This window comes from Doryrhamphus excisus, linkage group LG8 (genome assembly GCF_037039965.1).
Source record: "Doryrhamphus excisus strain RoL-2023G ecotype Guam linkage group LG8, RoL_Dexc_Guam_v1.1, whole genome shotgun sequence".
Lineage (NCBI taxonomy): Eukaryota > Metazoa > Chordata > Actinopteri > Syngnathiformes > Syngnathidae > Doryrhamphus > Doryrhamphus excisus.
The window spans coordinates 19,917,061-19,940,756 of NC_136364.1; the positions used below are offsets into that span (position 1 = coordinate 19,917,061).

The 23,696-nt window shown below is 41.9% G+C and overlaps 3 protein-coding genes and 1 long non-coding RNA gene across 4 annotated transcripts; 2 read left to right on the forward strand and 2 right to left on the reverse strand.

The window, feature by feature from the left end:
• Positions 1–403: 403 nt before the first annotated feature.
• On the reverse strand, positions 404–21,948 carry LOC131134467 (uncharacterized). The gene is made up of 4 exons (XR_013628018.1): positions 21,454–21,948; positions 21,087–21,373; positions 19,872–19,964; positions 404–648 (listed from the first exon to the last, which is right to left on the reverse strand). It is a non-coding gene; the product is annotated as an uncharacterized LOC131134467 (long non-coding RNA).
• Positions 1,920–14,236, reverse strand: LOC131134613 (uncharacterized). The gene is made up of 24 exons (XM_078792980.1): positions 14,053–14,236; positions 13,845–13,917; positions 13,688–13,773; positions 13,514–13,587; positions 13,141–13,229; positions 12,976–13,050; positions 12,803–12,896; positions 12,567–12,717; positions 11,894–12,033; positions 11,663–11,774; positions 11,420–11,537; positions 10,898–11,038; positions 9,962–10,075; positions 6,837–9,887; positions 6,539–6,748; positions 5,314–5,489; positions 5,063–5,200; positions 4,878–4,983; positions 4,587–4,785; positions 4,361–4,497; positions 3,773–4,066; positions 3,560–3,661; positions 2,968–3,264; positions 1,920–1,988 (listed from the first exon to the last, which is right to left on the reverse strand). The coding sequence occupies exons 2-24, from the start codon at positions 13,881–13,883 to the stop codon at positions 1,959–1,961; spliced, it is 5,973 nt and encodes a 1,990-aa protein (XP_078649106.1). The 5' UTR covers positions 13,884–13,917; positions 14,053–14,236; the 3' UTR covers positions 1,920–1,958.
• sfrp2l (secreted frizzled-related protein 2 like) lies at positions 15,413–18,133 on the forward strand. The gene is made up of 3 exons (XM_058079782.2): positions 15,413–16,131; positions 17,542–17,622; positions 17,715–18,133. The coding sequence occupies exons 1-3, from the start codon at positions 15,612–15,614 to the stop codon at positions 18,089–18,091; spliced, it is 978 nt and encodes a 325-aa protein (XP_057935765.2). The 5' UTR covers positions 15,413–15,611; the 3' UTR covers positions 18,092–18,133.
• Positions 21,121–23,695, forward strand: tomt (transmembrane O-methyltransferase). The gene is made up of 4 exons (XM_078792982.1): positions 21,121–21,382; positions 21,498–21,694; positions 21,785–21,907; positions 23,331–23,695. The coding sequence occupies exons 1-4, from the start codon at positions 21,121–21,123 to the stop codon at positions 23,526–23,528; spliced, it is 780 nt and encodes a 259-aa protein (XP_078649108.1). The 3' UTR covers positions 23,529–23,695.
• Position 23,696: the final 1 nt, after the last annotated feature.

Here is a 23,696-nt window from a genome sequence, read left to right on the forward strand (position 1 = left end):
TGTATTTTATCAACATAGACGCTGTACAAAGAAACCTAAACCACTTGACCGACCTATACGTTACCCTGGAAACCATATGTTGACTTCGCTACATGTACCTGTTGTATTATAAACACATTTGGCCCGCGGGCCACATGTTTGAGACCCCTGATTCACGGCATCTTTGAATGCCTTTTATTTGTATTTTTGTGAAATTAACAATTTTTTATGCGGTTATAAAATACACTTTCCTTCAATATGCATTGTTTCAGATTAATAGATCATAGTTAACCAAAAGCATGTTTTATTAATAAAAATATTTTTGGAAAAATCATGATTGAGAAGCTGTGAAATTGCATATATTGCCTCCAACCAGCTGTTAATGCAATGTTTTTTTTTGACCTGTCGCTAATTAGACCTCAGTGGTTATTTGCTTTTGAATATTGGCATTCATTGCTGAATTTATGGTATATTATCAGCGAGAAAGAATCTGACAGTGTTGGTGTTTTTTTTTACCTTGATCTTCCATAGCAACTGACTAAAATGTGAAACTTGACCCTGTTTAGGTAAAACACACGTGGACACACACCTGTTGCTGTTCACTTGATACTTCAGATGTCTGCTATGCTTTGTCCCAAACAACACGTTGATGCTGCTGCTCTCTGTTGCCTGTATAGTAAATAAATACACAAATAAATAGACAAATAAATACACAAATAAATAGACATAAAGCATTAGGTGTGTCTAATCCAAAGCAATGGAAACCATTGGCATGGACTAAGATAGACTTAGTTTTATTACTGTTTGTGCCTATGTTTTGGAATCTATTACTGGTGGTTATACACATGCATGAGATGGTTAAATAATTCATAGCTTCTGGTCTCTTACCTTCACTTACACACCCGAGTCTTCCTGCATTTAAGCTGCTCTCCTCGCTGCTCCTCTATGGTCCCGTTTTCCAGAGCCTGGGTGAGTGGTCTGCTTTTAATAAATAGAAGTTAATAAACCCCTATTATGTATGCATAATGTAGATATTTTTTTGTTTGGAGATATGACTTTAGGTTTCCAGCAATATCTTGATAGCTAAAAGTTTGTGGTTGTGTTGTTATTTTAATAAACATCACATTGGTGATGCATTCATAGTCTTACTGTATATGTCAATTCCTTTTTATTAACAGTAATAGTGTTAATTTCAGTTTTCAGATTTATTCTAGCACATGTTCTAGAGCAGGGGTCTTAAACATGCGGGCCGAGGGCCAAATGTGGCCCGCAGGACACTAGTTTGAGGCCCCCGCCTTGATATGAAAGTTTAATGTTAGTTTGATATGGATGCTGTATGGTATCATGTACCCAGAAAAAATTACTACGTTTGATTAATGTTCATGTTAAAGGTTAAATAACTGTTAATAGTTATCCTCCCTATCCGTGTGGAAGTGGTAAGTTTTTGGCTATTTAAGTTTAAAGGAAATAACTTGAAGGCAGCCGTTTAGGTCGCTAGCTCTCTAGTTTGCGAGTTAGCATGTGTCTCGAGACCCTGCAGTTGCGCAATATGTTGTAAATAAAAAGAGTATAAATGTGACTATAGTCGTGTTTTGTCATGACTACAGGGCTCTAATAATGCTTTGTTCATTTTAATCTAAAAAATATAATTAGTCTACGCACCAACTTAAGTTTTTATTTTGCCGTTTTATTATTTTATTTATTTATTACTGATTGATTGATTTTCTTTTTTCTTGATTTTGTTTATTTATTTTTCATCTTATTTTGTGTAGAATAAAAAAATTAAGTCAATTTAAACTGGACTACTGTATACCCGAGGAAAACATGCAGAATAAGCACTAGTCGTTTTCACACATTTTATTGAAGATAAAACTGTAAGAACCATTAGAAAAGGCAGAAATAAAATACATTTTAAATGAGTAAAGGTGCATTAAAAGTGAGCGTTGGCTTGGGTGAAATACGAAGGCCTTTTTTCCCCCTCACATCTTGTTCCTCCTCATCATCATCATCTGTGGAATAAATTAATCAGATTAGAAGAATTTTGTGTATGGTTGCATCCCTACCAAAAACATACTATATAATCGTGCTAACCGACAGATTGCAGCAGCAGTTTGCGGGCGTAATTACTTCAGGTATTACGGTTCCGTGACGGCAAATGTGGCGACGTCACTCAAAATGAGCCAATGAAATCGTTTCTTACCATACAGTGACATAATGGATACTATATTGACAGGTACTATGGTATAGTATAGTACTATATTGACAGTTAATATGGTACCCATTATGTCACTGTATGGTCATATCACCTCGTGCTTCAGTACTTGACAAAAAAAACCCTTAAACTATATTAGGAAAGCAGGAAGTGAACAAATGTAAGAGTTACTGATTGTAAAAGTACCAGATGGAGGGGTAGGATTTAATAACTTTTTTATTTTATTTTATTTCTGTCACGTACCAAAGCACGTGACAAAAAAAAAAAAACTATTAGGAAAGCAGGAAGTGAACAAATGTAACAGTTATTGATTATAAAAGTACCAGATGGAGGGGTAGGATTTAATAAGTTTTTTTTTTTTTTTTATTTTATTTTTGTCAGGTACCTAAGCACGTGACCAAAAAAACTTAAACTATATTAGGAAAGCAGGAAGTGAACAAATGTAACAGTTACTGATTGTAAAAGTACCAGATGGAGGGGTAGGATTTAATAAGCTTTGCTTCTTCCTACTCCTTTTGGACATGTGGAACTGTGAACTGATTGTGGGATGCACTCAATTGTAATCTGATGCATGTTCAAATGAAATAAAACCATTACCATTCTTTGCCAAACTATGAGAAGCATGGCTTGCTCAACAGGAAAAGCGAACATTTGAAAGTGAACGGACGGACCAATGTATGTATGTCTAGTCTTCCAGAATCCAGTGAACAGGCTACCTAAAACATCCTCCATTTAAGAGAACCGGGATTCAAACTTGAGCGAGGATACACATTTACCTTGCGAGCGCTTTCTGTGAGCCGTGGAGACTTTGCAGACCTTCTGACGGTTTGTGGGGAGTTCCTGGTCTCCCGAGAGAGCACTTGGGGTGACTTGAAGCTGCCACACCTGCCCCCTCGTCCCACTGCAGCCGGCATGTTTTCTTTGGCCAGCACATCAGCGGGAGGCCTCTTTGAGGTTTTGCCTGGCGATTTGCGGGTGGAGCTCCGTAGCTTACTGAGGCCTTTTTTCAGATAGCTGTTGTTTTTCTTTGGGGTGTTGTCGATTGTGAACATCATGGATTGTCTCCGGTCAGCCTGAGAATAAAATGTGGAAGATGATAATGTAGTTGAATTCTCTTGAAGCAACAGAGTCTAAAATAAGTAGAGTACTTGGCTGCCACCAGCAGAAGTGCTGTTCATTCAGCCTCAATAATGACAACATGATGTCGGCTATGGGAAATGAGGATTAAATATTATATTTTGGAAAAAATATAATTTATCAATAAGTTACTTTTCCCATACATGATCAGGGTATTTTCATCAAAGGCCCATCCCATATATCCCGTACTCAAACCAGATTTGTTGTATGAACATTGAATGTCAAACGTACTGGACTGAGGGCAGGGTGAAGTTGAGTGCTGGAGGGTCCACTGTTGATGTTCTTGTTTTTGGGAGTGAGGGGACGAGGGAAGCAGCTGGCCTTCAACTTTTTCTGTTGGGGAGGAAATAAAAAAAAGGTGACACCAAACCATTGCACCAGAGAACCACATGACAGAAGATGTTTTAGATGGGCACAGAAAATCCTAAATAAACACAAACCAACCTCAGGTGACGACTGATGGACAGATAAAGTCGACGCCGACCGCTTTGTGATTTTCGGGCTTCTCAGCGGAGAGGATTTGATTGACTTGGACGACGGCTGGCCAGCCATCAAGGACAAACGGTGAGAACGGGAGTTGGCCGCCGGCATGGACTGTCCCGGCATGAGGGAGTGGCGATGAGAAGCCAGAGAGTCCTGCAGCTGGCCTGGCATAACGGATGCCCGACGAATAGTTTCTGATGGGTCTCCATTACGCACCTCTTCGTCGGTGAAAATAAATGCGCTTTTCTGGCAGGGCTGGAGGGAGAAACGCGGTGATGTGAACATAGAGGACATTTTAGGGGAACTGGGGAAAGCAGCAATTATATACCATAGTAAAGTATAGGTACCTACAACACTGTGATGATACTTTAGCATGCTCAGGTGGTCAAATTTCTCAAAAAGTACAGTAGTTGGCTGGATGGATACTTTGTTACATTTGTGAATGGGGAAATATTAGTCTCAAATTTTGGGTAACTTTTTTTGTAGTTCGGTTTCCTCCCTGTTTCTGCTAAATAACTAAATAAATGAAGGTACTGTTGACCCACCGACCTCAAACTCCACAGGGTAGCTGCTCTTGAGATGAGGAAGGCAGGCTTTGTTCCTGGCCTGGAGCTCCGCGATCCTCATCCAGTCATTTGGTGCACCGTCTGGCTCGTTCTCTGCCCCGACACAGAACGTGCTAGTGGCTGAACACACACACAGATTGTGAAGTTGAAATGTGCGCCCGTGGTGCGCCCGTGGTGCACCCGTGGTGCACCCGTGGTTTCATACTTACTCTGTGAATGGAGCGTGCTTCGCCGATACCCGGGAAGACCAATGAGCTGATCGCTGGCAGCCCCGCTCATTTTAGCAGGCGTGTCAAAAAGCTCCATGGGAAGCGGACGTCCAGCGTGGGCGCCGGAAAGGTTGGGCTGTGAGCGAGCTGAAGTGAGGCTGTAGAAAGACTCCTCGCCTTCAACGCCACCTGGAGTTTTCTGTCAAGGTTACAACAAAAGGTTCATGTTAATTAATTGACAGTGTATGACGGTCAAATGTCACTTGAGAGGCATATAGACAGATATATTACCTTTGTCAGGGTGATGTTTATAACCTGTGTGGTCCTGCGTCTTTTGACAGAAGATGATGGATTTCTGAAGACTGAATCCCGTCCTGTTTTGTTCTCTGCGCTGGTCCTATTAGTGAGAGGTAACCGATATGCCTCATTTTGCAAATATAGTTAAACAGCAAACACTGAACCACAACAACACTCACCTGCTGGCATGTCTAGTATTTATAGGAGTAAAGTAAAGAGTTTCCAGTGATTCAGCTTGCAGACCATGACGTTTGGCGGCCAGTCTCTCAGAACTACGAACGAGAGGTGTGCTCGATTCGCCAGGTGCTGCAAGCGACCTGCAAAACGTAAGCCCGTTTTCGACGTCAGTATTTGCTGCCATGTGTTTTTTCCTTAGTCAGATTCCTGCCTTCGTTCACTTTCAGTGCTTCAATCGTTTCAAAAGTGCTACCTTGTGTTGTTCAGCGAGTCTTCTAGGGAGCTTTGGTCCAGACTGTCAGAGCTCATGGTTCTCTTGGGCTGCACATTAGTGTGCGCCGTCGGAACCTCCAAGTAACAGGATTCCGATGTGCCTCCTTGGCCAGATATCCGATTCTGCGCCCGTAGGTTTTGGTCAGCAAAGGCCACCTTGAAAAAAAAAAAGTAACCAGTAAATGACAGAGACTATCTTGCATCATATAGTAAAACAATTAGGACATCTCATGATGGAAGTTTTCTACTCCTGAATTGCTGTACACAAGATGAACATTTGTCAAAACAATTTGCTATTTTTACATCCATTCATTTTCTACTGCTTATCCTCATGAAGGTCTCGGGCCTGAACTGGTCGCCAGCCAATCACAGGGCACATATAGACAAACAACCATTCACACTCACATTCATACCTATGGACAATTTGGAGTCGCTAATTAACCTAGCATGTTTTTGGAATGTGGGAGGAGTAAACCCACGGATGCACGGTGAGAACATGCAAACTCCACACAGAGATGCCCGAGGGTGGAATCGAACTTGGGTCTCCTAGATATGTGGCCTGCGCGCTAACCACTCGAGCACCGTGCAGCCCCCTTTGCTATTTATGCCTACTATATCGGGTCATATGAGTGTAAATGGGCTGCACGGTGGTCGAGTGGTTAGCGCACAGACCTCAGAGCTAGTAGACTAGGGTTCAGTTCCACCCTCGGCCATCTCTGTGTGGAGTTTGCATGTCCTCCCCGTGCATGCGTGGGTTTTCTCCAGGTACTCCGGTTTCCTCCCACATTCCAAAAACATGCTAGGTTAATTGACGACTCCAAATTGTCCATAGGTATGAATGTGAGTGTGAATGGATGTTTGTCTATGTGTGCCCTGTGATTGGCTGACCACCAGTCCAGGGTGTACCCCGCCTCTCTCCCGCTACCAGCACCCCCCGCGACTATCGAAGCGGTAGAAAATGAATGAATGAATGAGTGTAAATATGACTATAGGGGTGTTAGCTGATGTCTACAGGGCTCTAATGTTCGAAAAACATATTTAGGGTGTAAACGGGTATTTATGCTCCAACTATGGTAAGGTATTTTGTGTAATTTTACTTAATGACGGTCAGGTGTGGACCCAATTAACCCCAGTAAATGAGGGACTATTGTACTGGTTCCCATCGTCACCATGCACTGGATGTACGTAGATAAGACATAACCAACCTGTGCCTCCAAATGGGCCAGCTTGCTTCGCATGTTTTCTTCCTGGCTTTTAGCCTTTTCCAAATCCAATTGAAGCAGTTTGTTTTCCATAGCCATGGCCTTCAGCTCACGCTCTCTCACTTCCAGGGAATGCTTGAGCTCGGCTGTTTCCTCTTGGCTAGCAATGAGAAGCTGCTTCTTGTCGTTGTAGTGACTCGCTGCCTTTTCCATCTACAACACAGTATGTTAGCATTTATAGATATTAGTATCATAGAATAGTACATAGAATACACACAAATAAATAACCAGTCACACTAACCTGAGCCTTGTAATGTTCCACAGCTTCTGATTTAGCAGAGAGTTGCTCCTGCAGATCCTTCAGCTTCTCCTCGTTTTTATCCATCTCTTTCACAAGCTTCGATTTCTCCAGTTTCTGTAGTTCAAGATCTTGCTTTAGCATTTGTTCCAGCTTATACGAGGCCACGTTCTCCCTGTCTGTGGCCTGCTTGGTTTGAAGGACTCTCTCCTTCTCCAGAACCAGCACTTCCACTTGTTTCTCCAAGGCTCTCTGGTCGTTTTGTGCCTGGAGTACCTTGGCCAAGAGCTCTTCTTTTTCTCTTGTGAGGACAACTTGAAGCTCCAGGTCTCCTTCTCTTTGCTTCAGAGTTTTATCTTGGGCTTCTTTGTGTTGTTTCAAATCTGCACTGACTGAGACCAGCTGAAGCTGAAGCTGCTCAACGAGTTGAGAAGACTCCTGCTGACTTTCAGATAACTGATGCTCTCGTTCTTTAAGTTTGAGAGAAATGCCTTCCAGCTCTCCTTTGAGATGCTCTATCTCCTGCTGGAGTTCGTGTGTTTTTTTGGAGGCCTCGTCCTGAATCGCAGCTAGCAGGTTAGCGGTGGTATGAGCCTCCTCGTTTGCCTTTTGAAGCAAGTGAGCTTGGGTAGAAACCTCAGCACGGAATGTGTCCAGGCTGTGGTCTTTTTCAGCCGCTTGGGTTTTGGCTGCAGCCAACTCGGTCTGAAGGATGTCGAGTTTCTCTTCAGCCCTGAGGAGAAGATTCTCTTTCGTGTCATGACATTCTTTGAGTTTCACAATCTCTTGTTCAAACAAGGAGATTTGCTTGCGCAGAAGTTCTTCTTTTTGGACTCGTTCTTCAAGGTTCCTGTCTGCCTCTTTCTGTTGTTGTGCCAGCAGATCATTCCTGGACTGAACGTCCTCCTCAGCCTTCCTCGTGGAGGCATCAAGAGACTCCACTTGTGTCTTTAAATGTTGGATCTCCTCACAAAGCAATTTGGAATGCTCGGTGTTGGAAGCGTTGAGCTGCACTATGCGGTCCTCTCTTGTTCGTACCTCCGCATCCAATCTCCTCACCTCTTCTTCGGATGCGGACAGCTGACCCTGCAGGAGCTCTTTCTGGCGAACGCTTTCCTGCTCCTGCGTGATCATCGTCGCTAGCTGAGTCTGAACCTGCTCCTCAGCTTTGGAAAGCAAATCAGCGACCTCGGCTAATCGAACTTTTAGCTGACTGATCTCCTTCTGGAGCACATCAGCCTGGCATGAACCTTCTGCTTTCAGTGTGGCGAGCTGTTCTTCTTGAGACTGTATGCACTTCTTAAGTACATTTACTTCCTCTGTAGAAGATCCAAGTAGGCTTTGGTACTTGTCTCTTTCTTGGGAAATCTCCAACTCTTTTGTCCGAGCTTGCTCTTCTGCCATTTGCAGGGTTTGAATTCGGTTCCTCAGACTTTTGATGTCATTCTTAAGCGCCTCGCATTGCTTGGCGTTATCTGATTTCAGCATGTCTATCTGGTCCTCTTTGGTTTGGATGTTCTCTTTTAATAGTCTGGCCTCCTCCGCCAGGACCTTGTTCTGCTGTGTAAGTGTCTCCATCTGAACGATGTTCTCTTGCTGCTGCGTGACTATGAGCTCTTCTTTGGCCTTCACTTGGTTCATCGCAACGGAAAGAGAATGGTTCATATTTTCCAGCTGCTTATCCAGACCCTCGATCTTCTGTTCAAGAAGTTCAGAACGGGTGGCGCTGTCCTTTTTGAGCAGACTGAGCTGTTCCTCCGTGGCACGTAGTTCCGCGACGAGTCTGGTCACCTCTTGCTGAGAAGAAACCACCTGCGTCTGCAAGGCGTCTATATGCTGGGTGCTCTGTGATTGCTGTTTAGCAAACAGGCTTTCCTTTGATTGCAAACGCTCCTCAGCATCCTTCAAAGATGAACTGAGAGACTCCACCTTCTCCTCCAGTGTTTGGATGTTTTCATGAAGATGTGCTGACTTCTCGGAAAACTGCTCATTTAACAAAGTAATATGTTCCTCTTTGGTCGAGATCTGCTCCTTCATGGAGCTTACGCTCTCCTCAGAAGCGGTCAGCTGCTGCTGGAGAAGCTCTTTCTGGAGAACACTTTCCTGCACCTGCTTCTCAAGAAGATCCTGCAAAGATCGAACACGTTCCTCAGCCTTCGCCAAAGAAATGGTGAGAGATTCGAGTTGAGTTTCGAGGTGTCTGATCTGCTCCAGTAGGTCTGCAGACCGCTTGGAGGCGTCATTCTGCAGGACGACAAGTTGTTCGTTTTTGGCTTCTATTTCAGAGCTTAGTCGCCGAGCCTCTTCTTCACCGCTTAAAATCCGTTGCTGCAGAGCATCCCTCTGCTGGATATTATCTTGTTGACTTTGAGCCAATAAGGCTTGCTTAAGTCCAACTTCCTCTTCAGCACGTTTGACAGACACGGTGAGATTCTCAGCTTCTAATGTTAAAGTACGGATTTTATTCTGGAAAATGTCTTGCTGATCGGAACATTCTGAACGCAATTGGGCCAGCAGTTGGTCTTTGGTTTGGATTTCATTTTGGTTTTTCTGCCTTTCAACTGTAAAAACCTCAACTTCTTCCTTCAGAGTGTTAATTTGTTGGTCCTTGTCAGCCAAACAGGAGGTTAAATCTTGACATTTTGTTTCAAGATTTTTCAGTTTGTTTTCAAGCTGGATGAGAAGATATTCCTTTTCTCTCTTCGTTTCTTTGAGGGTCTCCAATTCTTGTTCAGAAGCAGCGATCTGCATCCGCATTTCGCTCATTTGCTCGGCTTGGTGCTGCTCCATTTGCTCAAGTTCAACTTTATGATCGCTTCTGACTTTCCAAAGGGCTTCTCTCTGCTCGTCGATTTCCTTTTGCAGGTTCTCCAAAATCTGATCCTTGGATCGAACAACTGCTTCCATTTGGGACTTCTGTTGAGCAATTTTTTCTTCATAGTCAGCCAGCTGCTGGGTTTTTGCCTCCACGTTGGCCTCAGCTGTCTTCAAGCGGCCAAACGTGCTCTCCAGCTCGTTCTTCAGACGATGAATGTCACTCTCCAGTTGGTCTCTCTGTCAATTGGAGAAGAGAACGACCATGGTCGCTATTACATTTTAAACCCTGATGATCTACAAGCTGACTGTACCTCCATGATAGGCCCCATGTTTTCTCCTTCGACTTCAATTGCGGCTTTTCCGATTTCATCCTCTAAACATGAAATGTTTCCCTGCAGAATCTGAATTTCTTCATTCAGGAGATCCTGTGGTGAAATAAAGCAGTGAACTTTAATTGTAATAAAGGCTGTTGTATTGATTTAACCTACAATGCAGAACAATTTGCAGAATAATTGCAATTTAGTAACATTCATTCATTTTCTACCGCTTTTCCTCACGAGGGTCGCGGGGGTGCTGGAGCCTACCCCAGCTGTCTTTGGGCGAGAGGCGGGGTACACCCTGGACTGGTCGCCAGCCAATCATAGGGCACATATAGACAAACAACCATTCACACTCACATTCATACCTATGGACAATTTGGAGTCGCTAATTAACCTAGCATGTTTTTGGAATGTGGGAGGAAACCGGAGTACCCGGAGAAAACCCACGCATGCACAGGGAGAACATGCAAACTCCACACAGAGATGGCCGAAGGTGGAATTGAACTCCTAGCTGTGAGATCTGAGTGCTAACCACTTGTCCGCTGTGCAGCCCCAGTCTATAACTTTCATTCATTCATTCATTTTCTACTGCTTTTCCTCACAAGGGTCGCAGGGGTGCTGGAGCCTATCCTAGCTGTCTTCAGGCAAGACAGACTGGTCACCAGCCAATCACAGGGCACATATAGACAAACAACCATTCACACTCACATTCATACCTATGGACAATTTGGAGTCGCCAATTAACCTAGCATGTTTTTGGAATGTGGGAGGAAACCGGAGTAACCGGAGAAAACCCACGCATGCACGCATGGAGAACATGCAAACTCCACACAGAGATGGCCGAGGGTGGAATTGAACCAATTTAGTAACATAAAACCATTAAACATTGTTTATTCAATGCGTTTCCAAATACTACATAGACACTACCTTTTCAGCTGTGGCTTGTTTGAGTTCCAACTGAAGGTAATCCGTCCTGGTTCTCCACTCCTCTTCTGTTAATGCTTTGGATTCCATCAACCTGACAACTTCAGCTTCACAGATGGTCAGCTGTGAAGATGCCGCACGCATCTGCGGAAATGCCATTGAGACTTAAAGGGCAGGACATTATACAGTGGTGTGCAAAAGTATTGGGTCACCATTTGATACATTGTATCAGCAATACTTTAATAAGGATATGGAATTTGAAAGTCGCACAGCAGTGGGCAGTTCTTCCCAAAGATTCATGTATACATTGCATCATTTCAATAGACTATTGGGGCATTATGGCTTGTCTACAGAGCTCTAATAATATTAAAATCCATATTTAGGACATTACACACATTTCCTGTGCTCTCACTATGAAGATATTCCCTTTATTAAATACTGAATCCTACTTTGTGGGCCGAGTCTGGAACTAATAAACTCAATACTTTGGCATGAAACAGGGCACCTGTGTATAGGTGTTCATACCTGGGAAGACAGGACGCCATTCTCCTCTGCGAGTTCAGTCACTTTACGCTCCATCAACAAGGAGTTACTTTTGAAGTCTTTGTTTTCTTTTATAATCTCATTGAGTCGCATTCGTAACCTAAAAGTCAAACACGGGGATACAGAGTAGTGATTGTGGCATTGGAGAAGTTCATGAAGCGGACAATGTTTACTGTATTTTTTTTTTCCATTGTTATTACAAAATGTAAAACAAAGGATTCTTACGAGCTATTCTTGGTTTCAAGTTCATCGACTTGCTCCCTGGCAACCTGCTCTTGATCGTTCTGCTCGTTTTTCAGCTTGTCCAGACGATACTGCAACTGGTTAATATGAGATTCTGAGGGGGAAAAACATAAATTACAGGATAGTCCAATGAAAGTATTACGTTACATGTTTAGTACATGTTTTGTTGTATAAAACTAACTAACTCCATAAAACAACAACAAAGTGTGGCACCTTTCTGTGCAATGAGCGCAATCTTGCTGGCGAGCTCCTTCTCCAGTCCATCTATGTAATCCCTCTCCTTGAACATCTGTCTTTTCAGCTTCCTCAGCTGGAATTTGGGGGTGTTCATTATATCCTGAAGAGGAGATTTGCTGTGGGAAATAACCCAAAAGGAAATGAGACACAACATTGGCTTCCTTGTAGAATGGTTTATTCTACAAAATGTGCCTTTTATGTTGTAACAGTAAAAGTCCAGAAAGCAGTAATTCCAGGTGTACCACGGAAAATCATCCAATTTCACATTGATCTTATTTTTTAGTTATTTATTGACTACTAACAATGTATATTTGTTCATCTATTCATTCTCTATTTTATGCTCTTTAGTTGGGAGGGCAAGGTGAGTAGCGGGGAGAAGATGTGCAAATGGAGGAGCATGTTGAGAAATTTACGTTTCAGAAACGCTCCGACTGCACTATTATGGGGGGGGGTGACGTAACAATTTTGGGGAAAAAAAGTAAACTTTGTTATATGCATTTTATTATCTGACACATAATTGTAATGAATATCTTAAAGTGAGAGCTTTCCTCAGCAATTTTAGGTTAATTGCATATAATTAATTCATTTCTCAATTTTTTTTTTTTAATTGCAACCGCACTATTTACAATTGTTCATTATTCGACATTACCTGGCAGAGGACGACGCCACTGTGTGGATATCCACAAACGTGACTTTCTGTGAGCGATGGAACACGGGAGAGTCATTGTCCGAGATGGTCGACGTGCTGGAGATGGACGTGCTTCCTGCTTGCTCGAATACTTCACGAGACACGGGTAAAACTGAAATGTGTGAGGACACAGATTAACAAGGAAGGAAAGTACCCTGAAATGATCCATAGTGTACATAAGAGGGTTTATGACTCACATCGCTTTGACAGGTAGGCATCAAGTCCACTGTTGAGATAAACACAGCCGTCACTCTCCATCACAAATGAACCAGTCAGGTTTGCAATCTCCCTCTGAAAAGCAGGAGTCAGCAGGAAAAGAATTAATTACTTTTTTTGTGATGTTCTAGCAACAACGGTGTGCTCTGCTTACCTCCACATCACACTCCAAGGTATCAAGTGTGCACCGATCATTCATCATGTCGTGGTAAACCAGCAACAGAAGCACCTAGACGTATAAACAAAGAACGTCAGCTTCATTACACTAAAAGCAGCTCATAGATGAATAATAACATCAATAATTATACACCATTTGTACCTTTGCAATTTCTACACTGAGGTTAGAGCCGTTTCTTATGTTGTCCCAGGACAATGATGTGCCTTTGCTTGGACTAAATCTGCAATGCTCTAAAGAAGAAACAAGGGAGGTTTGTTACCAAATACTCACAAAAGATGGAATAGTTTACAATTTTAGTGGAAATTACTGCAAATCATTGCATTCAAATCATTTTCAGTGCAAACAATGGAGTGGTAGATCTACAGGTTCCGAACACAAAATGTAAACACTGGGTTGGGCAACACCCAAGTTAAAAAAAAAGGTATGTGATACACCCATCTGTTTCTAAGTATGCTGACAGTTAGTACATGACTAGAAAGATACTTTAAAAAAACATAACCAAACAGACACTTACGTTCAACAAATTCTGCAATGACTTTAAAGCGCTCTTCAATTGTAGTAAGTGAAGGCAGGTTTGGCTCCTTTTTCCTGAAAATAAGTAGAAACAAACCCCACTGTGTTTTAATGCCCCCTACACTTATTACTTTACATCCATCTACTAGTATTTACTAGTATTTCTAATACTCACAGCTTGAAAACAACATGAAGCAACAACTCCCCATCTTGTAACGCTTCAATATTAACATCTCGGTGACAAGAGTGTATAGTGCTGACCTGGAAAAACAACATAGAAGTTGGGTCAGTAACCCTAATGATAAGAACTAATGTACAATATATCAACGTACCCAGCTGAGAAGAGCCTTAACCCCGCCATTAAGTGTCATCTTGGCGGACCATTTATCGCAAAGTGGTTTGAACCTGTTAGCAAGAGATATTGTATTAGTTGCATAGAAAAAAATTGTCATGTCATTGTCATGTGACGCTAGCTAGGTATCTTAACATAATTACTGGCTTAACTAGAAAATATTAACGTCTTAAAACTGGCCGACTCACCTTTGAAGTTAAGTGCTGTAAATAATCTTGTATATGCCTCCTCGTTATCCGAACGCTCTGTTTACCCACAAGGACAACTACCGCGATTTAAACGTCGCACAAATTCAAAACGGGCGTTTCGGTGAAATTAGCCAATCAGTGCTTGTTCTTCTTCTTCCTGGTTTTTACTGGCGTTTGACAAGCAACTTTTAGTGTACGTTACCGCCATCTACTGGTAAGGAATGTGGATAAAGACGCTAAAAAACATAAGTAAAAAAAAAAGAACTACAATAGAATAAAACAACAAAATAAGATTAATGCTAACAATGTCAACAACTAAATCCTTTTATATAAACCTGTTTTTCTTGTTTTCCTTTCAGTCGTGTCCTGGCTGCAATCACCACAGCTAATCACAGCCGCACGAGCGCCACAAGGAAACATCTATCCAATCAGAGCTCACGTAGCGACGCTTTTGAAAAACGGCGACTGAGATTGGATAAAAAGCCGGAAGTTACAAGAACATGGCAGTTGTTTTTTTTTTTCAAGCCGGACGTTGGACTGAAACACCCAAGGGGAAAGATGCTGAAATATACTTTAACATAAACTAACAGCTATAATAACAATCACCACCCCTCCGTTTTATCTAAATTATGATTATGATTTTTGCATGTATTTTTATCAACATAGACGCTGTACAAAGAAACCTAAACCACTTGACCGACCTATACGTTACCCTGGAAACCATATGTTGACTTCGCTACATGTACCTGTTGAGTTGTAAAGTAAAAGGAAAACATAATTTGCGTCACTATTTTTTAACTCAACATGAGTACTCATGAATATGCATAGCGGTGGATTTATGTCAGGAGTCGACGAGTTGGTGATATTGAATTCTTCGGTGTTGTATACCGAAGAAGAAGAAAACATTTGTAGACGGTCCCTGGGCTGCTGATTCGGTGCCACGGGCTTCTCATAAAGATCAATTTTAGTTAATGGCTCGTTTTTATTAAAAAAAAGGATTGTAGCTGTTTGTCTGTGTTGACACGGTATGAAGTATGATTTGATATATACTGTATAAGAACCATTCGTTCGGGAGCTATTGTGCTTGTAAGTTCGAACATGTGAATATCTTTAGAACAGCATTGTAAATATACTGGAAGGCTGAAAGTTAGAAATGTCATTATATGTCATTACAAATATTATATTTTCAGTATAATTCTATATTATTTTATCAGAAAACATTGTGAAAATGTTTATGGTTTGGGAAGATAAAAGTGTTAAAACGAGTAGATCTCGGTCAATGAAAACTTGGGTACATTTTTTGCCTGACTTGTTGAATGGCACCTGAATGCGTCACGGCTGTATTGTAGCTTGCAGACAGTGTGGCTGCAGGGGTCGTCTGATTTCAGGGCGTGGGGTGGGGGGTGATTATCACCCTGGCGTCTGCCCTATTATTTACCCCTGTCTCCTCCACACCTACGTATTCGTTTACGCCCACCGATACACCGAAGGTACAGAGCAGGCAGCTCCGTGGAGTCCCCTTTGTTGGTGCTGCTGGAACAACAACAAAAACAACAACTATGAAAGTGCTGTTTTTTATTTTGACGCTCGGATGTTCTCTTGCTTCTGACACACGACCTTCCACCCATGTCGGACCCTCGCCGCTCGGCTTCAGGTCCTCGGTCCGCTCGGTATGCAAGCCCATACCGAGTACCTTATCCCTGTGCCACGGTATCGGCTACCGGCACATGAGGCTCCCTAATCTACTGGGCCACGACTCTCTAAGGGAGGCCCAGCAGCAGTCAGCCGCCTGGCTGCCGCTCATCTCCAAGCTGTGCCACCGAGACACCAAGAAGTTCCTGTGCTCCTTGTTCGCCCCGGTGTGCGTGCCGGACTACAGCGGGCCGGTAAGCCCGTGCAGGAACCTTTGCGAGGCCGTGCGTGACCACTGCGTCCCCGTCATGAGCGCCTTCGGCTTCCCCTGGCCTGAGATGTTCGATTGTAGCCGCTTCCCGCGAGAGACGCAACTTTGCATTCCCCCCAGCGGTGATCAGGACCCACGGACAGCGGAGGAAGTCTCCCACGAGGAGGCGCTTAAAGGTCTGAGGTCAATGTGTGAGTCTTTTTAAACTGTTCACAGATGAGCTTTATGGGCATGCCTGGTTTCTTCTGGGCGTATCTTGCTCATGTCTTTAAAGATACATATCCTTTTGTTCTATTTGCAGCAGTTTCGGTATTTGTTTTTTTGTTAGACATACACTTCCTTTATTGTCATTGCACAATAACACAGCAGTGAAATTGCCAACTAAATGTCGTTGCCTGGCTCCTGTATAATAATAAATAATAATAAATAGATGACATCAAATATGAACAACAATATAACAGCGTAAACAGTAAATTGCACAAATAATTTAAATCAGGGGTCTCAAACTCAATTTACCTGGGGGCCATCGGAGCTAGGGTCTGGGTGAGACTGGACCGCATCAGGTTTTCCAAAAAAAAAAAAAAACGCATTTATTAAAAACAGAAAAATGAATAAACTTTGCTTTGGTTCTGATTTTCTACAAGAAAAGCTCTGATAAAACATTCCACTGTTCTCAAATATCTTACTTTTTATTTTTCTACACAAAATAAGATGTAAAATAAATAAACAAATCAAGAATAAAGAAAATCAATCACTCAGTAATAAATAAATATAATAAAAAAACGGCAAATAATAAAAACCTAAGAAACCACATATAGTTGGTGGGTAGACAAATTATTTTTTTCAGATTAAAATGAACAAAGCATTATTAGAGCCCTGTAGACATGACAAAACACGACTATAGTCACATTTATACTATTTTTATTTACAACATATTGCGCAACTGCAGGGTCTTGAGACACATGCTAACTCGCAAACTAGAGAGCTAGCGACCTAAACGGTAGCCTTCAAGTTATTTCCTTTAAACTTAAATAGCCAAAAACATACCACTTCCACACGAATAGGGAGGATAACTATTAACCTTTAACATGAACATTAATCAAACGTAATAATTTTTTCTGGGTACATGATACCATACAGCATCCATATCAAACTTGCGCGGGCCGCACTAACATGAAACTTTCATATCAAGGCGGGGGCCTCAAACTAGTGTCCTGCGGGCCACATTTGGCCGCGTGTTTGAGAACCCTGATTTAAATAATGGTCGCTGCTGTACCTGGGGCGACAGTCATGGGTCATCAGTGTAAACAACAGGGGGCTCGGAACACATCCCTGGGGTGAGCCGGTGTTCAGGGGGATGACACTGGATGTGTTGTTGACATACTGGGTTCTATCTGTGAGGATTGCAGCGTTCATCAGCCTGCAGCATATTCTAATAATAAAATGAATGAAACACAACGGAATATTAATAACACCACTGGTTTAAACAGAGCACCCATTTAAACTATGAGATCTGTTTGTCTCCAGAGTTTCATCTCGTTACGCCTTTGCAGATGCAGACATAAACTCTTCTTTCCAATACCTAGGAAGTGTTATTTGTGACGCCTGCAGTCTGGCAGCTGAAGGAGAGACTGACATCCAAGACAACTTCTGTCAAAGTCCATATGGTGAGGAGAGATGATGAGATGCTTCAACAATCAAATCAAATGTTTTCTGTTTTTGCGTGTCGACTATCTCACAAGTTTTGTCTCCGTGGCAGCCTTCAAGATGCGTCTGGGCAGCGTGTCGACAGTGGGAGGGGACCTGCAGCTGGTGCCTTTGGCCCGAAGCCGCATTCTGAGATGGGCAGGGGGAGGTGCCGAGAGGGCGGAAGGAATTGGAGGTGCGATGGCCCACAATGCTCTGTGGTTGCAGGAAGGAGGCACTTGTGCATGTCCGGGCTTGGACTCGTCTGACAAAAACGATAATGACGGTTTAGAAAAGGTGAATGGGGCCCAGGCTGGATGGTACTTGGCGCTGGCTCGGGCGGAGGAGGGAAGGCTGGTGTTGATTCGGCTGGTGCGCTGGACTCGGGGTGACAAAGAACTGAAGAAGTTCATCAGAAGTCTCCTGAAACAACCATGTACTGACATGTAGACGGTCATTACCAGCGTTTATGTAAATATAGCAAATTATTCAGCTAACTAAATAACCTCATTAATCTTTGGCAGACTTCTAAACACTTAATTAATGAAGAAGTGTTACTGTCAATCTGCATCGAGGCCAATTAATTAATTGTAACTGGCTCCAGGTCTAGAGCGGATTATTTATTTAGTGCCCTTCACCACTTTCATAAAAGTGGCACACATATTGGTGCTTTACAAGGTTTACATTTAGGATTCGTCATTTAAAAATACATAATGAGATATAAAAAACACATTTTTTGGGGGGGGGGCAATGATGTATGCATACATGGACAATTTAAAGCTGCTGTATGTCACACAGCAGCTTTAAAGAAAATTTTCACATTAAACAGCATAGTTATAGTCTGTATGTTAATTGTGTGCAGAAGTCAACCACATCTCGCATATCTGTAGCATATTTAGTTTATATAAGTCATTTAATTTGGAATTAAACAGGAGAGTATTCTGACCCTTGACCAATAATGGAGGAAATGCTCTTTTTAAAAAAATATATTGTATGCATTTTTATTCCATTATGACAATCATAATTAAGAAAAACTAGAATCAGGTAAAACAATAGCACAACATAGCAGCAACAGAACCAATGTTGTATTAATGGAGGAAATTCATCTAGCATTAATGGGTACAGTAAGTGTAAATGTGTACAGGTTTGAGCAGCACCAACAACATTTTAAAGCGCATGCAGAGGGAGCTAAAGCTGATGGATGCAGATAAAGTAATCCCCCATTTATCGCGGTGAATTGGTTCCAAACCCGACCGTGATATGTGAATTTTTGTAAAGTAGGATTCCTTATTTATAAATCAAGTATTTTTGTTGTTAGAGAACCTGTTTATGACCTTCTGAATACATTCTTAGAGCCCTCTAGACATGAAATAATAGTTACTTTTACCCAATGTAGTGCAGGTGATAAGCTAATAATGCTCATGTGTGTTGCTATAAATGTGTTCTCCGGGGGAGTTGAGTGTTGTGTGGACGGAAAGTGGCGGTAAAGTTTCTTAATTTAATTTTAGCTTGATGTGGGTTAAGGTCACAACAATAGCCCAAGTTTTTATTCAGGGTTATCGTGTCTGTGGTGAGATCATTCAAACCTGTAATAAAAGCATAATGTTCCGCCGATCAGGTCTGGTGCTTGTGTGTATCATTGAAGATTACAGTAAGATTACAGTAAGATCATGATTGAGAAGCTGTGAAATTGCATATGTTGCCTCCAACCAGCTGTTAATGCCAATGTTTTTTTGACCTGTCGCTAATTAGAGCTCAGTGGTTATTTGCTTTTGAATATTGGCATTCATTGCTGAATTTATGGTATATGATCAGCGAGAAAGAATCTGACAGTGTTGGTGTTTTTTTTTTTTTTACCTTGATCTTCCATAGCAACAGACTAAAACGTGAAACTTGACCCTGTTTAGGTAAAACACACGTGGACACACACCTGTTGCTGTTCACTTGATACTTCAGATGTCTGCTATGCTTTGTCCCAAAACAGCACGTTGATGCTGCTGTTCTTTGTTGGCTGTATGGTAAATAAATAGACAAATAAATAGACAAATAAATAGACAAATAAATAGACATAAAGCATTAGGTGTGTCTAATCCAAAGCAATGGAAACCATTGGCATGGACTAAGATAGACTTAGTTTTATTACTGTTTGTGTCTATGTAGTGGAATCTATTACTGGTGGTTATACACATGCATGAGGTGGTTAAATAATTCATAGCTTCTGGTCTCTTACCTTCACTTACACACCCGAGTCTTCCTGCATTTAAGCTGCCGTCCTAACTGCTCCTCTATGGTCCCGTTTTCCAGAGACTGGGTGAGTGGTCTGCTTTTAATAAATAGAAGTTAATAAACTCCTATTATGTATGCATAATGTAGACATTTTTTTGTTTGGAGATATCACTTTAGGTTTCCAGTAATATCTTGATAGCTAAAAGTTTGTGGTTGTGCTTTTTATTAACATTAATAGTGTTAATTTCAGTTTTCAGATTTATTCTAGCACATGTTCTAGAGCAGGGGTCTCAAACACGCGGCCCACGGGCCAAATGTGGCCCGCAGGACACTAGTTTGAGGCCCCCGCCTTGATATGAAATTTTAATGTTAGTGCGGCCCGCGCAAGTTTGATATGGATGCTGTATGGTATCATGTACCCAGAAAAAATTATTACGTTTGATTAATGTTCATGTTAAAGGTTAAATAACTGTTAATAGTTATCCTCCCTATCCGTGTGGAAGTGGTAAGTTTTTGGCTATTTAAGTTTAAAGGAAATAACTTGAAGGCTACCGTTTAGGTCGCTAGCTCTCTAGTTTGCGAGTTAGCATGTGTCTCAAGACCCTGCAGTTGCGCAATATGTTGTAAATAAAAAGAGTATAAATGTGACTATAGTCATGTTTTGTCATGTCTACAGGCTCTAATAATGCTTTGTTCATTTTAATCTGAAAAAAATAATTTGTCTACCCACCAACTATATGTGGTTTCTTAAGTTTTTATTATTGGCGGTTTTATTATTATATTTATTTATTTATTACTGATTGATTGATTTTCTTTATTCTTGATTTGTTTATTTTTCATCTTATTTTGTGTAGAAAAATAAAAATTAAGATATTTGAGAACAGTGGAACGTTTTATCAGAGCTTTTCTTGTAGAAAATCGAAACCAAAGCAAAGTTTATTCATTTTTCTGTTTTTAATAAATGCGGGGTTTTTTTGGAAAACCTGATGCGGCCCAGTCTCACCCAGACCCGAGCTCCAGTGGCCCCCAAGTAAATTGAGTTTGAGACCCCTGTTCTAAAGCGTCAAGTACGAGCTTGTAATAGAATAGTATCAGTTCTGTTGCCATGGTAACAATACTTTAAAATTGCTTTTAATTAATACAAACATATTTTTTAAGTACTGTTTCTTACTCCTACTTTAATGCTACCATTTTTTGCACATAAATGATGGATAAATACCTGTGATGTAGGTGTAGTGAGTACAAGTACAAGGATGGTGTCCCCTGCCATTGCTTTGGCCTTCCTCCCGCTTCTGCTGACGCTGATCATCAGATACCGCTTCTACTTTGCGTTGTTCTATCGAGCCGTCCTGGTCCGACTTTGGAAGGACTGTGTTACCGGTCTGAGTCGTGAGGAGCGGGCCTACCAGTACGTTCTCACCCATGCCACTCCAGGGGACCCTGACAGCATCCTGGAAGCTTTTGATGAGTGGTGCAGCAAGGTGGAGTACATCAGTAACATTGGACCTAAAAAGGGTGAATATGATATACATTAAATTCTATAATGCTAATATAGGCTGGTGAATATATGTTAATGATGCTTATACCTGAAGCGCCATGTTGCATTTGCATGCATCGTTCACATGTGCAGGAAAGATCCTGGACAGGCTGCTGGCAGAGCAAAGTCCTCTTACAATCCTGGAATTAGGGACTCACTGCGGGTACAGCACTGTGCGTATGGCCCGGTCTCTGTCTCTGGGTGCCAGGATCTACAGTATTGAGATGGACCAGAGGAATGCTGCCATCGCTGAGAAAATAATCCGCCTGGCAGGCTTTGATGACGACAGTGTGAGGGATCTAAAAACATTGGAAGCCTTAGATGAGAATGGACATTAGTTTGGACTACATTCATACATAGTCTGTTCTTCATTACCTTAGGTAGAGCTGATTGTGAATCCATCAGATGAAGTCATCCCACGCTTGCGGTCTGATTTTGGTTTGGAGAGACTGGATTTTGTTTTCATGGATCACTGGAAGAAATGCTACCTTACTGATCTACAGGTATCTGACATAAATTATAGTGTTGCACTACACCACACTTATGTACGACATTATACTACTCCTGTATATGCAGGCAGCTTTGTAAACAATCTTTGTAAACAAGAAAAGTCAAGTCAATTCCCTTAATTAAGCTTGCCAAGTTTGCATTATTCATTCATTCATTTTCTACCGCTTTTCCTCACGAGGGTGCGGGGGTGCTGGAGCCTATCCCAGCTGTCTTTGGGCAAGAGGCGGGGTACACCCTGGACTGGTCGCCAGCCAATCACAGGGCACATATAGACAAACAACCATTCACACTCACATTCATACCTATGGACAATTTGGAGTCGCCAATTAACCTAGCATGTTTTTGGAATGTGGGAGGAAACCGGAGTACCCGGAGAAAACCCACGCATGCACGGGGAGAACTTGCAAACTCCACACAGAGATGGCCGAGAGTGGAATTGAACCCTGGTCTCCTCGGTTTGCGCACTAACCACTCGACCGCCGAGCCGCCCAAGTTTGCATTATGTGAGCGCCTAATTTATAACATTGACCTGGGTCATAATGTTCTGCCACCATGCAGAGTTACAATGTGAGAAACTCCAATTTGATACAGTAGAACCTCCAAAGTAAACGGTCTGTTCTGTTGCTTTAATTTGCGACCAATTTCCACTCAGGCTCAAACTTCTGCCATTTAAATCTTTAATAACTGTACAGGTGAAGTTTTAAATTAACATTCTTAACTGTCATACAAGTGTAAAGAGAATTTAAACATTAAAAGAAACTAAATAAAACTACAATAAAGTAAAAGTACTTAACCTTGAAAGATGTCTAGGATAGAATGGATAAAATAATCTTACACTGCAATTTCTGATGTAATTGTACGATCAACATGACATCTGACATTTCTTTTAACCAGGCCTATTTGGATGCTTTAGATCAGGGGTCTCAAACTGACGGCCCGCGGGCCAAATGTGGCCCGCAGGATGCTAGTTTAAGGCCCCCCGCCAAGTTTGATATGGATGCCATATGGTTTCATGAACCCAGAAATGACAGCTTAAAGCTGTGTGCGCACCGCGCACAATTGACGCGATTTTGCCCTGCCCATACATAAGCGAACGAGCCCCCCTGTTTTGCTTTTTCTCTCATCATCATCCATGACTGAGATCAAAACACTGAAAAAGTGTTTTTTTTTTTTTTTTAAACCTGATATGGCCCAGCCTCACCCAGACCCTAGCTCCAGTGGCCCCCCCAAATAAATTGAGATCCCTACTTTAGATGCTCACTCAGCTGATGATGATGTTTTAAATTCAATTACCTGTAACTCCAAAATTTTTAACATGAGGGGTGTTCATCTGTATCAGTTATGTGGTCACTTGTGAATTGGGTGTCATTTCTACTGTTGCTAATTGTCTATTTCATGATATGGTGATGTTTTCAGATGTTGGAGGGCTCTGGTCTCCTGGGAAAAGGATCAATGATTGTGGCAGACAATGTGCTTTTTCCCGGGGCTCCCAAATTCCTCAGATACCTGCGTAAGAGCGGCTTGTATGAGTGGAAGATCCACCGTGCCACGCTCGAGTACAGCAAGGGTATCAGGGATGGGATGGCAGAACTGGTGTACCTGGGGATAAAATAACCAATAGATGCACAAATAAGAAGAATTGATGAGGGTTTGATCAGGATATCCATCTAAATCGACAATATAGAAATTAAGGATGTGCATTTTACAAAACTAGAACCCTTTACCAAGCACGGCCAGGTTTATGGAGTATAAAATTCATAAGTGTGAAAAAGTTGAAAATGA